The 15765-nt window shown below is 41.9% G+C and overlaps 1 protein-coding gene across 1 annotated transcript; it reads left to right on the forward strand.

Annotated features, from left to right (window-relative positions):
* Positions 1 to 410: 410 nt before the first annotated feature.
* stk11 (serine/threonine kinase 11) lies at positions 411 to 15708 on the forward strand. The gene is made up of 11 exons (XM_034613530.1): positions 411 to 632; positions 1453 to 2376; positions 7886 to 7969; positions 8170 to 8259; positions 8530 to 8662; positions 9120 to 9256; positions 9863 to 9990; positions 11364 to 11421; positions 11569 to 11762; positions 13382 to 13626; positions 15001 to 15708. The coding sequence occupies exons 2-10, from the start codon at positions 2093 to 2095 to the stop codon at positions 13588 to 13590; spliced, it is 1317 nt and encodes a 438-aa protein (XP_034469421.1). The 5' UTR covers positions 411 to 632; positions 1453 to 2092; the 3' UTR covers positions 13591 to 13626; positions 15001 to 15708.
* The last annotated feature ends 57 nt before the right edge of the window (positions 15709 to 15765 follow it).

Below are 15765 nucleotides of genomic sequence, written 5' to 3' on the forward strand. Positions count from 1 at the left end.
CTGGGGCAAGGGAATACTTTCTTTTGTTTGAAAATTATAAGTAGTTATTAACCTGGTATTAAAATGTCTTTAGTTCCCTTTTATATTCCTGTAAATTGATTACATAATGACTTGTTTCAGCTCCAGTTGAGTGAACTTAGAAGCTGAGGGAAAGTGAGTGAGATGAAATGTGTGAGAAGTTCAAATAATATTATTTGAACTTCTCACACATTTCATCTCACATACTTCCCCTACAATAATATTTTATTGTAGTGCTGATTATGAACAATATTCACATCTATTTATTTTAAGGGAAACGTATTTTTAAAGATCTGCTCAATATTATCAGATGACTCCATTCAATTATAATGACTGAAACGCCACGAGTCCCTTGTTGACAGTGTTCTTGTTCCTTCGCTGTGGACAGAGGAAGACAAACTTTGATTTGACGCAGTAACGTATGGGCTGTCAGTGCCTGTTGGGGGGGAGGTAAACAAGATGGCGACAACCTGAGCGGTGAGAGTAGCACGAAGAGTCGGAGAATTTCACTGTTATCCCGTCAGGACCTCAGAGAAACACCCACTCCTCAGCGGACCGGCCCGAAGAGAGGGATTCAAACCTGCAGCGGAAAGGCGACATTCATGCGGATCTAGGTGAGACCCGGTGCAAGGAGTTAGTTAGGTTAACTAGCTAGCTAGCCATTTACATGGAATCTGTGCGGCTGGCTAGCCAGCGCAACTCCGCTTAGCTAAGCTTGCATTAGCTGAATTTGCACGATTCTCTGGTGTCGGTGGTCGATTTGGAGGCCAGAGCCGATAAATGTGTTGCCGCAGGTTTGAGCCCTAATGCGGCACAGCCGGAGCATAATGTCCGTCTGGTGTCCGCTGCTCCACCGGCAAATGAGATGAGGTTTGCTAACGCTAATCTGAGGTAGAGTTGGCTAGCTAGCGCTGCCATCCAGGGTTAGCTACAGTTGTGTGACGCCGTTTGGGTTATCCTCCCTCATCCGTCCACATGCAGTCCCCATCTACATTTAATAAGCTTTCGCTGTTTTAACACAGACGTCCATTTTAAAAGCTGCAGTGCTCACTGAGGGGCTCCGTACCCAGGAGCCGTAAAGCGGTAGTTTATGCTTCTGAGCCTGTTCATTCAAGCAGACGCGCTATGTTAGCTTGTCAGCTAGCTAACGATTAACGCTTAAAATTATTATTTCTTCAAAACAACATATTTGCGAGTCGCAACTTACGCACTGCTGTGGTTGACTGGAAATGTTTATTTAATGTGCACGTAAATAAACGACAATCCCTCGTTGTCTCATATGGGATTTCCTATCAGAGAGGAAATCCAGTAAGGTTAACCGGTCAATGTTGATGTCTGGACACATTGTTTACCCAAAGAGGGCTAAGGTAGCTCAGAGGCGAGCGAAGCCCATGTGTGTATTTCATTAACGTTTAAATGGCCTTTTGTTTTCAGGCCCCAGGCTGAAGGAACCGTGGTGGGATGGAGGACACCTGAGGACAGGTGGACACGTTGGATGGCCCAGTTGCCCTCCAGGAGCCGGGCTGATACCAGAGATCGGACTGTTGCTGCTGCATGCGTTTGGCTGTAGATCCGTGCTTGGATCCAGTCCAGTTGTGCACACACATATGTGTCCTGAGGAGAACTGTTCTATGCAGCATGAAGCTTCCACAGAAATGCTGCGCTGCGTGGCCTTGAAGCAGGGCTTGGCTAGAAGGTATTAAATTCATATTGAGGTGTCTGGAGCAGAGAAGAATAACATATTAGAATCCCATTTTGGTCCCAACCGCACTTGACGTAGTACCCAATGCAAAGTATAAACCACTAACTCGGCACAGGACCCAACAGGTTGTTCATCGTTATCCGCACCTCCCAGCCCTAATGTTTACAAATTGGGATTGATCCCCCACCTCCTCCCTCAACTCTCAGACGTTTCAGTATTTTATAATTCCTCAGTATTGCATCTTGTGGAATTGAGAAAACTCTGCTCAGAACGGAAAGGTTACCGGTGGATTACTCTCCAGCAGCAGTCCTAGCTGTTGGCAAACGTTTTTTTTGCACATTTGGTGTAAGCTGTGGCCGTCGACTGTCAGTCATGAGTAGCGGGGAGCTGCATCATCTTGACTATTTAAATGAAAATGAACTGATGGAAATGGATACTTTCATTCACCGCATTGACTCTACAGAGGTGATCTACCAGCCACGTAGGAAGAGGGCCAAGCTGATAGGAAAGTACTTGATGGGGGATCTGCTAGGGGAGGGATCTTATGGCAAAGTGAAAGAGATGCTGGACTCAGAGACACTTTGTCGCAGAGCTGTAAAGATACTGAAGAAGAAGAAGCTGAGGAGGATTCCTAATGGAGAAGCCAATGTGAAAAAGTAAGTCATATATTTATTTTTATTCATACATCATAACACCACCAGTGACTTATTTTCTAGATGTGGTCAGTTATCCTGAGATACATTAGCTCTGGCCTCACTGTAATGTTTAATCCTTCTGAGTTAATTCATTTGAATCTGCCCACTGAAAATCGAATGAATCTTTTTCCAAATAATTGGGTTTTTGTTAAGACCGTGTCACAAGAAAACAGCCCTTCAGTTCTCTGCCATTCTCTTATTTAACATCACTCCCTTTTGAAACCTTGACCAATTCTTGACTTCACCAACTCTTAACCATCATTATTGATGATAAAGGTAATTGATAAGATGTTTCCCTTTTTGTTTTGCACCTCTAACCACACCCACTAGTGATGGGAAATTACACTCATCACACTCTAAATATGCTTCAACATCGCTGCATCAAAGTAGGAACTTCAATCACTGTTGGCCAAAACAGTTGAGATGAAGGAATAAGAGAAACACCGAATTCTAAGTTCTCTCAATAACACCGGCTATTGTTACTTTTTTTTTTTTTACACTTCACACAAATGTAGTCAGTACAAAACTGAGATAATCTTCTAAAATCCATCATTTGTACATTTTGTTTTACTGTAAATCCCTTTATTAATAATCTCCCTCTCCATAAATATTCTGGTAAATTCTAGTAAAGAGACTGAACCTTTTATTCTTAACTGTATTGTTAGTAATACACCAACCCTCTCTATAATTAGATATTTAAATTAAATTTAAGTTAGAATTCATAATAAAGCTCTAATATGTCATTTCTATCAGCAGTGTGGGACCTTAAGTTGTTGGTCGGTTCTCCATTTGTCCGTCTATTCCCCCGTCTCTCCCCCTCCTGTGTTTAATGCCACTGTAATTTTGCTGGGAATTCTATGCATTCAAACTTTTTCCCACATGTCCCGTTTCCTGATTTGTAGCAGAAGTTTTAATCACACAGCAGTTTATTAAATATTGCTCCAGCCTTTAGCTGCGGGCCTGTGTTAATTATAGAAGAAGCTTTAGAAAACTGTCAAAATGAGTTCACACAGAGGGAAAGAAGAGCTGCAAGATGGCGTGTTATTGAGGCCGCAGTTAAAACGGCAGCAGAAGAACAATTAAAAGCCTGCAGAGTCAGCTTACTAACGGTTTGGTTGGGATTCCAGTACCTCATATTTATCACATATCCAGGCTAGCCTAAATTAAGTCTATCTTAATATATATTAATAAATATATATATAACATAAGTTAAATTGATTTCATCAAACATGAGCTGGCTTTTTTAAATTTACAGGCAAAATGAGTTTCTCACTTGATACTTGAGACATCAGGGTGACAGCTGGAGAAAGCAAGAGAGGAGGTCGGCAAAGTCCAGGCCTAATCGTGATAAGATATTGGTCCAATTAGATACAAATAAGCCGACGTATATTCACACAAAACTAATTAACTTGAAGACAACATTTTGTTAAGAAATCCCAGTTCCTTGCATCAATTTCACAGTAAGTGTCGACTTAAAGCTTCACGTCAGCAGCTGCAGCTGTCACACTCAGGAGTGTCAGTGTGAAAAATTGTGTAAAATATGAACTTGAATACAAAAGTGAAGCTTGAGGCCAGTTTTAGTGAGATCTGTTATGATGGTGCAAAAATATTTCAATAATAAATAGGGAAGTGTGTGCAGTCATTGAGATCAGTAACTGAAAACTTTGGCTGAAACACATTCCGTGTAGACAGGAGGTGAAAGAGTAAGGGTAAACATTTGAGCAATGTCAGCAGAGCCGTTTTCCGTCATCTCCAGTGGAGGATCTCCGGAGAATTGAGTCCAAACCTTGTCCGCAGTTTACCTTTAACACATGCACAACGCAGCGGGACAGTCTCTGCTCAGATGCGTTCACAACAGCAATAAATTCTCCGCAGGACTGAGGTGGTGAGAGGTGGTGCAGCATGCAGAGGCAGGACATAATGTATTAATTCAGCTGCCGAGATCATGTTTGTTTACAGCAATTCTGCACCAAGCTTGGGGACTTGGAGTGACATAGCATTCTCCAGGGAACAACCTGTTAAATCGTTTAGTGGTTAAAGGGCAGATTCAAGAATTGTTTATCACTCAAGATTGTAATTTTTGTCAATTTCTCAGGAAAAATTGTTGGGATCTTGATGTAAACCATCAGACATTGATGGTGTTCAGATCTTGGTTTTCTACAGTTTGGTGCAGATTATCAGTCTACTTGCTTTTTCCTTTTACTGATCTATTAGAAGAGCTACAGAGACTTGTATGATTGTTAGGCCTTGGAGGAGGTACGCACAGTACTGTAGGCCATTCTTGTTAAATTTCTTGTATAGCTTCAGAGCAAGAAAATACAATTCCTTTGTGAAACTAATAATTGGGGAGTCTGTTGTTGACCAGAGGGGATTGTACCCAAAGTGCTGTATTGGTAACATACACCCACATCTCCAAAGATTTCAAGTATATCTGCTATGTTGTTATGAAAGGTAAGCTTAGTCTCGGTAAGGACGTTGGTAAAAACGTCCTTGTCAGAAGGCCACGGCTGAGCTAGTCAACACTGAGCATGAAATAACAGCTGCCTCGGATGAAAACATCGTCTGGTTAAGGTAGTGGAGGTAGAGGGTAAAAGAAAGTGTATTTTCTTCAGCAAGACAACAACCTAAACATAAAGTGAATGCTACACAGTAAGTACTATATTCATATCACAGAATTGCTAAACCCAAGTAAGAACCTTATTCCAACCCTGAAACCCTGACGGAACTTTAAAATGGCTGTTGGGTCCCGGTCACCTTGTATGACTTGACACCGTTGCAGTTTTGCAAAGAAGAATGTTAAGAATCTACCTTGTCTAGATGTGCAAAGCTGATAAATACCTATAATACCTTTTTTGTATCTTCCAGAAGTTGCCACTAATATTGCTCGTACCATGAAAGATTTCTATTTCCCCCTGGGTGACAGGGTGGTCTGCAGGTTTTTTAAAAATCCCGTCTATAGTTTTAGTACAAAGCAGTGGCTGTAGACTACATGGTTGTATCACTTTGTTTATAAGACCGAAGCAGTGTTCATTGATGTATGAAAGTGGTTTTCCCATGTTTCCTGTGCTGCTTCATTTTTCTTTATGTGTCTCACTCGGTGGAGCCCGCATGTTTTCCATTCTGAGGAAGCTGGATCCTCGAGCCTGTAAAAGCCTGCCTGTGTGTGGATGCCATAGTAGCACCCAGCCTTCCCATTCAGCCTCTGTTCAGCATTCCTGTCCGCCCAACACTTCCTGCTTTTACAGGGTTGCTGTGGGGACGGGACATGCTCATACGGGCATTGTTTGATAGAGTAATGCCACTCCTGTTACTACGGCAACACCCCAAGAAAGCCGTGCCCTTGTTTGCAATGACAGGAGCGCACATGGGTAAACACACACACACCTGACACAGGCTGTGAACCAGCAGAGTGTAGATGCAGATCAGTTGTTGTTGCCGTATCACTGTTGGAATCCTCTGAGCCCTGCAGTCTGTGGGCCTTGAACACAAAACATCCATTTGTACACTCTTGAACTCAGACTGCAGAAGGACTGCAGCAGTCACTGTGCCCTCAGTGGCAGCGCCTCCTCTGATTAGTGATAAGTTTATTAATACAAGCAGTGATGCAGATGCAGGGTGGTTTGCTTCATCTTAGACGTGTCATCTGCTCTCAGCTGATTATCTGAGATTTATTTTGTGTGTGTGTGTGTGCGTGTGCGTGTCAGGCAGTAGGAAGGTTGTGTTTAAGGAGAAGTATTGACACAGCTCATAAACTGCAGGGTGATATGGGAGAGAGAGAGATTGTGCTGAAGTATAAAAAAGAAGATGGCTGATACCTCAGCACTTCAGGGGCTGCAAGAATTTAATTTATTTTTTACTCAGACCCCCTCCTTTTTATAGGTTTGACTTGTTATTGCCTGATAGATTAAATCACATGCAGACGTAGGGGACAATGGTTCATGCAGGAATCAAGATTTTTTTTTATCACCTGCAATTCTATAAATGTTCAGAGGACAAGAATAGATTGCGTTTTATTGTTAGAGACAACTCTGCTGTGAGTCGTGATGTCAGATATAGCTGCGGCGGTGCTGCTAACTATGACACCATGGGGGAGGGAAATTAATTCAGTGGAGCATTTCAATTTTATGATCTCCCAAGCAAGACATAACTTAACATGAGTAAAACTGTGTTCAGGCTTGGAGGGGCACAGTTTTCAGGATCTTACTTCACTGGGTTTTGTTTCAAACATATAATATGTTCATTAAAATGTCTAAAAGCACCTAGACCTATGTTATACACTTTGTTGACTTTCATACTTACATTATCCAAAATGGTTCCCCTAAATGCCCACTTTTATTCAAGGTTACTGGTCATTTCAGCCAGTCAGCTCTTTTTTCCCCTTCCACAGTTTCTATTGGTCACTTGTAATCGATCATTGCTGTTTGCTGCGTAACATGAATAAAACTTGCATCACCCCATCTATGAACATGATATGGGTCTGAGTCACATCAGATAGATTTTCATGGGCAATGGTTGGGGATTCAGAGACCCCTGATGGCCATAGTTCCATATTGTACATTTAATACAGGGGAACATTTTACTGTTTCTTCTCCACTGAAACGTCTACAGAGAATACAAAAAAGTTAGGCTGCTAATTTAGACTTTACTGGCAGAATTATGCAAAACGATAAACAAGCCAGAATTGAGACAAACTTTCATATTTCTTCATACTAACTCAAACTTGCAGTATTTCCTCTGTGGATGTGGGTATTTTGCCTGGGAGAGAATCTGGTTGGTTCTTTATGCTCTTCCCATCCACATCCCAATTCATTAATGTCCCCGCTCACAGCTCCCTGATGAATGTTGAGTCTCCCGGGGCCTTTGCCACGCTGCTGATTTGAACCTCTCCTCCTTGGGTAGCTAAGTGAACTGTCAGGGTATCTGTCTTTATAACGAGACTGGTGTAATTGACTGCTGCAGTACTTGTTCACTAGCCTGTCTTAGAGTTGGGCTGTACTGACAAAATCACAATATTTATGACATGTTACCTCAGTAGATGATGATCTCTGACCAAATGCTGGACTGTATTAAGATGGTATTTCAGTACTTTTCATCAACTCTTATTTCTAGACTCGCCCTTTGGAAAAATCACTCCTACAATTTCAGAAATGTCTGTCTGTGGCTTGTGTATCGCGAGAACCGTTCATCGGGCTCACACTTTTCATTTGTATTGTTTAGGGCTCAAGAAAGTGCAAGGTTGAATTTGGTACGATTTCGACCCGCAATATATTTAATATTAATAAACTTTGGATAAACAGGCGACCAGAGCTATGTAGCAGGGGCTGAGACGCAACAGCACGCTCATGACAACAGCAATAACTGATTCTCCAGTTGAGCTTCACCAAAGGCCATATTAAATTATGCCAGATCACTCACGTCTATTTGCTTACTTAATGTTCTCCATGTGTTTTGTCCTTTTATCCATTTATAGGGAGATTCAGCTGCTGAGAAGACTCCAACACAAGAATGTGATTCAGTTGGTGGATGTCCTCTACAATGAAGAGAAGCAGAAAATATATCCTCATGCTGCTTAATGAATGTGCATATGTTCTACTTTTGATGATTAATGATTTCAGACAGTAAATATTGCTGCTTGTGGAGGTGTTATTTATAGCTAAATATTTCTGTTTGTTAGCGACCAGCTTTAGAATGAACTCACTTTATTAAAGGATGTGTCTGTTGGGTTTGTCAAATCCCCCTTGACTCCTGACTCACGTATATGGTGATGGAGTATTGCGTGTGTGGGATGCAAGAAATGCTGGACAGCGTCCCAGAGAAAAGGTTTCCAGTATTTCAAGCTCACGGGTAAGTCTCTCTCTTTTTCTCTCGCTCTCACTGCTATATTTAGTCTGCGCCTCTGCAGCCTTTGCTCCAAGCCTATGTTTAGATGCTAGACTGCAGAGCCTCGACTGTTAAAATAACTGACCATAGATTGTGTGAATGTCTGGTTGCTGCTAGAAAGGAAGTGAAGCAGAAGATACATGTGATGAATTTGACCACAGGCTTGATATGCTGATTGTTTCTTTACATCCTATAATATGGAACACGTTCCTTTTTGTTTTTCTCTCCTCGCAGGTACTTTTGCCAACTTTTAGATGGCCTTGAATATTTGCACAGCCAGGGAATAGTTCACAAAGACATTAAGCCAGGGAATCTGCTGCTGACCACAGACGGGGCGCTTAAAATCTCCGACCTGGGAGTAGCAGAGGTGATCTCAGGCTGCATGATAATGGTGTTTGCTAATCATGAATTTTTTTTATCTTTCTCATAACTACCAGGTCTTGGGGAAATAAAACTTTTACACACATCCAGAGAAATTCATAGTGGCTTTATAAAACTAAAACTCATAATTGTGTGGCCACAGGCCGCTCGAATACACAAAAGCAATAGGTGTGCTTTTAAGTTTAAATATATGGAAATTATCTCTGTAGGAACTGTTTCTATGTTGGTTTATGATGCTTAAAATAAATGCCAACTCAAATGGAATTTACATTAGAGTGTAGATTTTGTGTTTGAGTATCAGTGTTTCGATCAATTGGCAGCAGTGGATGAGTGTAAAATTCGCTGCTCCATTGTCCAGTTATTTCATGACAAAGACTTGGTGAAGTTGATTTAGAGAAACATTGACTGAAACTCATACTTATCATATGCTTTGTATTTTTCAGGCCCTTCACCCATTTGCAGAGGATGATACATGTCGCACTAGTCAGGGCTCTCCGGCCTTCCAGCCTCCAGAGATCGCCAACGGACTGGACACCTTTTCAGGGTTTAAAGTAGACATTTGGTCTGCTGGTGTAACACTGTGAGTTGTCATTGATAAAGTCGGGGAATGCTTTATATTTCATTACATTTTAAGTGTCGGTTATAAGCAGGGGATTAAGATACATGAAAATATAACAGAGCAAAATTAAATGTAATATGAATTCAATATTTGTACCACTATGAATAATAATAATTTCATACATTAATGGTAAAACAAGGCTAAATTCGTTTTGAGATTGGGTTATTGGCGATCACTCTATCTTTGATCACCAAGATCTTCTATTGTCTACGCTAATAGAAATTCATTGTACTTCTCAAAGACACAAAAGAAAACACCTCACATATTACTGTTCTCCATGTACTTGTCATATCTTAGTGTATAGATACATTACCTTTATACCCTACTATAGTGTAGGAAATTAAGAGCAAAACTAAATGAAAGATAAACTGAGGATTGTCAAGTAGTGGTGCTTGTTGTACTGTTTGTGGGTTCTGCGATTAGATTTTAAAGAAAAGTCAAAGATAATCTGAAAAGTATATCTGAATTCATATATAAATGTTTTGATATTTGCAGGTAATTGTTGGCGGCCATTAAAGGTGTGTCTGATCTGGACCAGTTTGTTGACACCTGCTTCTTTCCATTCAGATACAACATTACAACGAGTCTGTATCCATTTGAGGGGGACAACATCTATAAGCTATTTGAGAACATTGGAAAAGGAGACTTCACTATTCCTGAGGAGTGTGGACCGCTCCTGTCAGACCTGCTGCAAGGTTGGTGTTGTTCACAGCCACGTCTTTTTCAGGAGAAATTGAACTTCACGGTTGAGGTGTTGGCATGGTTAACATCTCCTGAGTAGAGCTGTGTCAAGCATTTTAACAACTGTAGCAAAAAGATTTGCTCTTGCTATTCTTGTGTCTCATCAAAATATAATTTTCAGAATATTTGATGAAGAAACTTGAGTTGGAATCGGTCGGGTAGCCAGTGAGAGCCACTCACAAGTCCCTGCTAGTTTCTCTCTGATCTTTTCTGCATGTGTCCAGTAGGTGGTGCCGTGACATTGAGAGTCTTCTCAGCCGCAAAGGCTTCCTCCAAACTGTAGAAATCCCTTCAGCTGCTGACGTAGTTTCCATTGATCTTGAGCCAGCAGCAGAATACTAAACACATCATAGTGAGGCATTGCTTCTCTGGAGCGGAATGCTGCAACGCTTCTGCCCTCGTTAAAACTACAAAACACAAAGAATCAGGAGTCTTTTTACAGTGGAACATTATCGGCTCCATGGCAGCAAACAAACTGCCTGTAAAATCCCAAAAGAATGCAAGGAAGATTATGTTTGTACCAACTAAGACACCCTGTTAATAAAGGCCAGTTAATGCCAGCTCTGCACACTATGTCCTTTTATGGAACTGAACCCAGCACACACACAGTTCACCTTAATTTAGGAGATTTTACTTCTACATTTGAAATAACTTGGAGTCAAATGTAGTCTTTTAAATATTGTCTGCATGACGGTTAATCAATTGTTAAAACATGAAAAGAAAAACCTGCTATAATTCATCCGTCCTCCATCCCCCCCCCCCCCTCCGCTCTGTGTGAGCGTGTGACGTCTGTGTGTGATGACGCAGCACCTGAGAGACAGTCACTCCATAATTACATGGTCTAAAATAAGCCCAGTGCCACAAAAGGTGTCCTTCAGCAGGCGCAGCACTACTATCAGCACTCTGCATGCTGCCCTGCTCTGCCTACTGGGAGACAATTAGGTCCGGAAAGGCACTGCATCACTGCTGCCTTATCACGCCAACACGCTGCCGTACCCAAAGAATCAGCCCACATTATGATAATGGAGGCACAAAATCATCATTGCATTGTTACAGCTGTTCTCTTGCTCGTATTGATGTTTTCCTACTGTACCTCATTGACTCGTTAAGCTCCGCAGGACACCTCGACACACGGTGATGAATTAAACTATTACTCACATTAATTAATGTTGCCCTCCGCTGTGAGCCCTCCCCCTCACCACCACCAGTTTATGTAAAAAAAAAAAAAAACTCCACAGAAAGAGATGTGAGTGGAGAAGCTGTTCTGGGTGGTTGTAATTAAATGGACTTTTTATGTATTTTTTTTTTTTTTTATTTTTTTTTTCAGGGATGCTCGAGTACGACCCTGGGAAGAGGTTTTCCATACAGCACATTAGGCAACACAAGTGAGTGATTCAGCACATAAACTCTTTGTCATTTATCCTATGATGGATGAAATATGCTGTATCCTGCTTCTACCTACATGTACCTGACCTAAGTGTCTAGGAAACATACTCAAAGATCGATCTGCCCAACCCCTCTGTCTCTGTCAGCTGGGTGCGTAAGAAACACCCTCCGTCTGAGCTCCCGGTGCCCATCCCTGCCAGCGCAGAGAGCAGGGACCCTTGGCGGAGTATGACAGTGGTGCCCTACCTGGAGGATCTGCACGGCTACACAGAGGAGGACGATGACGACCTCTACGACGGAGAGGATGAGATCATATACACTCAGGACTTCACGGTGCCAGGTTAGTGTGAGCTCACGCCATTCTTACAGTTATACGTGTTTGCTTTGTTTACTTTTTAAGACATTGGGCAGAATGTGAGTAAATGTTTTTTTTCTTTGTGTTGTCTTGGTTAGTCCTCTATTCCTCTAAAATCAGTAGTTGTCAACAAATCAGCATTCACTCTCAGGTCAAATGATTCTGCAATGGAGACAGGTTGTTATAGGCCCTGGCAGACTTGATGCTTCTTTGAACTTCCAGGGGCTGGCACGTAAATGAGCATTTTTTGTTCGTATTGTTTTGTACATCTTTGGAACAACGTGCAACAGTGATTATAATTTTTTTTCTTTTCTAATCGTGTAAGATTGTACACGGACAGCGAGGTGAGAGAGCTTCTCAGATTCTTGGGCATTTGTGACATCGAACATGACTCACCAGGAGGACAAAACAGAGGCAATAGAGGTTTAAGAAACCTGGGTACACCTGCATATTTTGGTGTAAAATCAATGTAAAAGGTTAAGCTATATTGAAAAGTAGCGACATGACTGGTTCAGTTTCTTCACTGCTTCCTCCACTGCAGTTTCATTCTATTTCCAACGAAGTAGTTTTTTTTTTGATGATTGAAAACCCCTTTGATTCTTAATCATCAAAAATCTAAAAACATCTAATGTTGCCATTAAAGATGTTTTTTATGATGTCCTGCATAATTCAGCAGTTTGCAATTATCAGCTCCTGTGTTTGTTTCAGTACAGGGCCTGTTACATTTTTTCCACAGTACAAAAACTGATACTCCCCCTTCTTCACCTTATTAAAGCAGGAGAGGTCTGACTCAGACATTTTGTCCCTTTTGACATTTCAAGCAAACAAACTCCATCTTTTCTTTAATATTTTTTTCCTGAAATCTTTCTAGTAGTGGACGTTAACAGTGTTGAGTGACTTGAGGATAAATAGATATTGACAGAATCCCTGTGTTTGATTTCATGTCTTCCCCAACTCTTTTATCTTTCCCCCCAGAATTCACATCCTTTTATCTGTTGCTAGGCAACAGCCGGCAATAATAAATGCAGTAGTCAGTGTTGGGTATCTAGAAGTGGTGGCCCACATAAAAACCAAATGGAGCCGCAGAAAGTGAATGAAGCGGTTCTAAAAATAGCTCTGTTGAAATGGTTTTGGTGTGGGAGTATGAATGGGTTTCCAGTGCTCACTCCTACACATGCTGAGCACCGTCGCTCACAGGATGCTTCTTCTCAATGAAGCAATCTGCTAATGTGGTACAGGAAACAACAGTTTGTGTTTCGTTTTAGCTGTAACTACATCTCACAGTGTAATATTCTCCACATGAGCACACACAGATCTGCACTTGAAATTTAAATGTTTGGGCTTATTTTCCACTCACCAGATTTCCTGTTCTTGTAGGTTAGCACACAGTATATCTCATTTTTATCTAACCTGACATTTTGCTGCTGCTGACAAATTAGCTTTTTAAAGGTCCTTTCTTAAAGAAATGGTTTTACGTTATCACTGACATTGTGCACGCTCATGCCTTAACCCCACATACGATCAATAAAGCAGCGCTTGTGTCAGCAATTGTGTGGAAGTGTGATGAATTTGTCTCGGCTCTGATATGTGCGTGTCTCTTTTAGGACAAGTGACCGAGGAATATCGGGATCAGGGGCACCCGGATCACAGTCCAGCTGTAGCCAAGCCAGTTTGTGTGAACGGGACCGAGGGGGGTTCCCTGAACAGCAAGGGTAAAGCCGAACGCCGCTCTTCTTCGTCATCCAACCCCTCACGCAAAGGAGTCTCCACAGCCAGCAAGATCCGCAAGCTCTCCACCTGCAAACAGCAATGACCTCCTCCCCACCCTCCCTCGGCAACAACCCACCTGGTGAGTGCAGACTGCAAAAAGCTGGTGCCTGTGAAGGACACTTTTTCATACAGTACATGGAGGGGACAGATGAAGATAAACGGCAGCGGAGAACAGGTGCGGCAGATTCAGATGAAAAGATTTTGAGGGATGAAATGAGAATGCGTTAGAACAGACGTAGAGATGAGTATCAGGCAGCAGGAGGAGAAGCAGTGGAAGAGCAAATCATGCAGGAGAGAGAATCTGTGTTGATATTCACCAAGCAGTGCTCTGACTCACCACCGCTACACACACACACACACACACACACACACACACACACACACACAGGCGCAGTCATAAAAGCTAGATCTGGACTGTTCCGGTCTTGGAGCATCACTTCTCTGTTTGCTGCGAGGGTTTTTCTCCATTATATCCCTCTGCGAGTTCATCGTTGGACCTCATTCAGGTGCAGCAGCGGGGGTAGATTTATGCTGCAAGTGTACACACCAATTTAACAGGTTGTCCTCCTCTCTTTCCAGTCACCACCCACAGTGTGCTCTTTCAATCTCGCACATACAAACCACTCACGGCAATTTGTCATGGCTGCAGTGCAGAGGAGATGCTGTGTATTAATTTGTTCAGGCGATGACTCACCCTGGATGAGATAAAGTGAGCCGTGGGGTGTTTGTCTCTCTCTCTCTCTCACACTGTGGATGAGTCTTTGTGCACCAAGTCTGTACGTTTCGTCATAAATTGTGACACGTTAAAAAATAAATTAGACCTAATGTTGAGTCAATGAAGTTTGCACACCAACTCCGAAACCTCTGTCCGTCAGTAAAGTTTTCAGAACATTTTCGATTTGCTGCATTTTTTGCATCAGTCAAAGGCGTTTCCAGGAAATTGTTTGACCCAGACAAAAAAAAACAAGCATATCTGGCTTTTGAGTTCACATATTTTACGGAGATGTCCCTGTTTCCCACCTGCTCGTGCCTGAGCTGTTCAGGATACATTGAATCAGGGGAATTTGTTGTCTTCTTTCTTATGTGCGGTCCCAGTGTTGCCAGTAGAGCATCAAACTGCACCACTGACTTCCTGAAATGGACTTGGAAGTGATCAGGATAATTAGCTGCTCCTTGATCAGAAGATGAAATTCAACTTTTTCCTGCTGGACTGTCAGTCTTAGTTAGCACAAAATCATCCTCACTGCCCAACTTCATTTTATCTCCTACTGCGAATTTTCAGATCAAGTAGAATAAGAAAACTCATCGCAGTCAGTGTGCAAGGTTTCTTTTTATTTCTCATTTATTGGATGATGGATTTTAAAAAGGCTTATGGTAAATGTCGACTTGGAACGCAAGGACCGTTAAATAAACTCAAAATAAACTGTTAATACTCTGTCTCTGTCCCTCTCAGGTTTACCTGTCCCCGTCCTGTGTCTGGAAACCTCACAGTTGGGAGAGAAACCTGCTGACGTTATGTCCCCCGCACCTCCTCGGACTGCTGTTCTGCAGAGTCTTTTGAAGATGCGGTATGAGTGACAGGAGGAGGAAGAGGAGGACAGCATGAAATGTTCTTTTTGCTCTGAGACTGAGGCACTGGCTGTGAAAATAGTTTTTTTTTTTTCTCCCATGTTTTGGCTCCTTTCAGCTCCTGTCATCCACTTGTTACCCCCTTCTCTCCATCCCATCATCCTCTTTTGAAGAGCCAAGTGTTGCACCGGCAAATACAAACACCATCACCCCCCTGTACCCCACCCCAACACCCCACCTTCTGTTTCTTTGACTACCTTTGTTTTTACAGAACCCTAATGGCAGTTTTTAAGACACATTGTGATGTGTAAAATTAAAGAGAGACAAAAAAACAAAAGTTATGAATAATTCTATATTTAAATCTGTGATGAGAATAATTATGATAGTAACTCTACTACTACCAACATAAAAACTGCATGCTGTACAGAGCTGGACGAAAGGGAAAGTGCTTGGTTTGTGGACAGACTGACAGACTGAAGCCTCGAGATCCACTGCTGACCTGTTGGGGGATTTTTGATTTCCATTTAGTTTTTTCTTTTTTCCAATGAATATTTTTTAATTATTATTTATATAAAATATGTCCCAAACAGGCCGTTTTGTTGAATGATCCTTCCTGTTTAACTCGAGCATATTTTCATTATCCAATACA

The sequence above is a fragment of the Hippoglossus hippoglossus genome, chromosome 17 (genome assembly GCF_009819705.1).
Source record: "Hippoglossus hippoglossus isolate fHipHip1 chromosome 17, fHipHip1.pri, whole genome shotgun sequence".
NCBI lineage: Eukaryota > Metazoa > Chordata > Actinopteri > Pleuronectiformes > Pleuronectidae > Hippoglossus > Hippoglossus hippoglossus.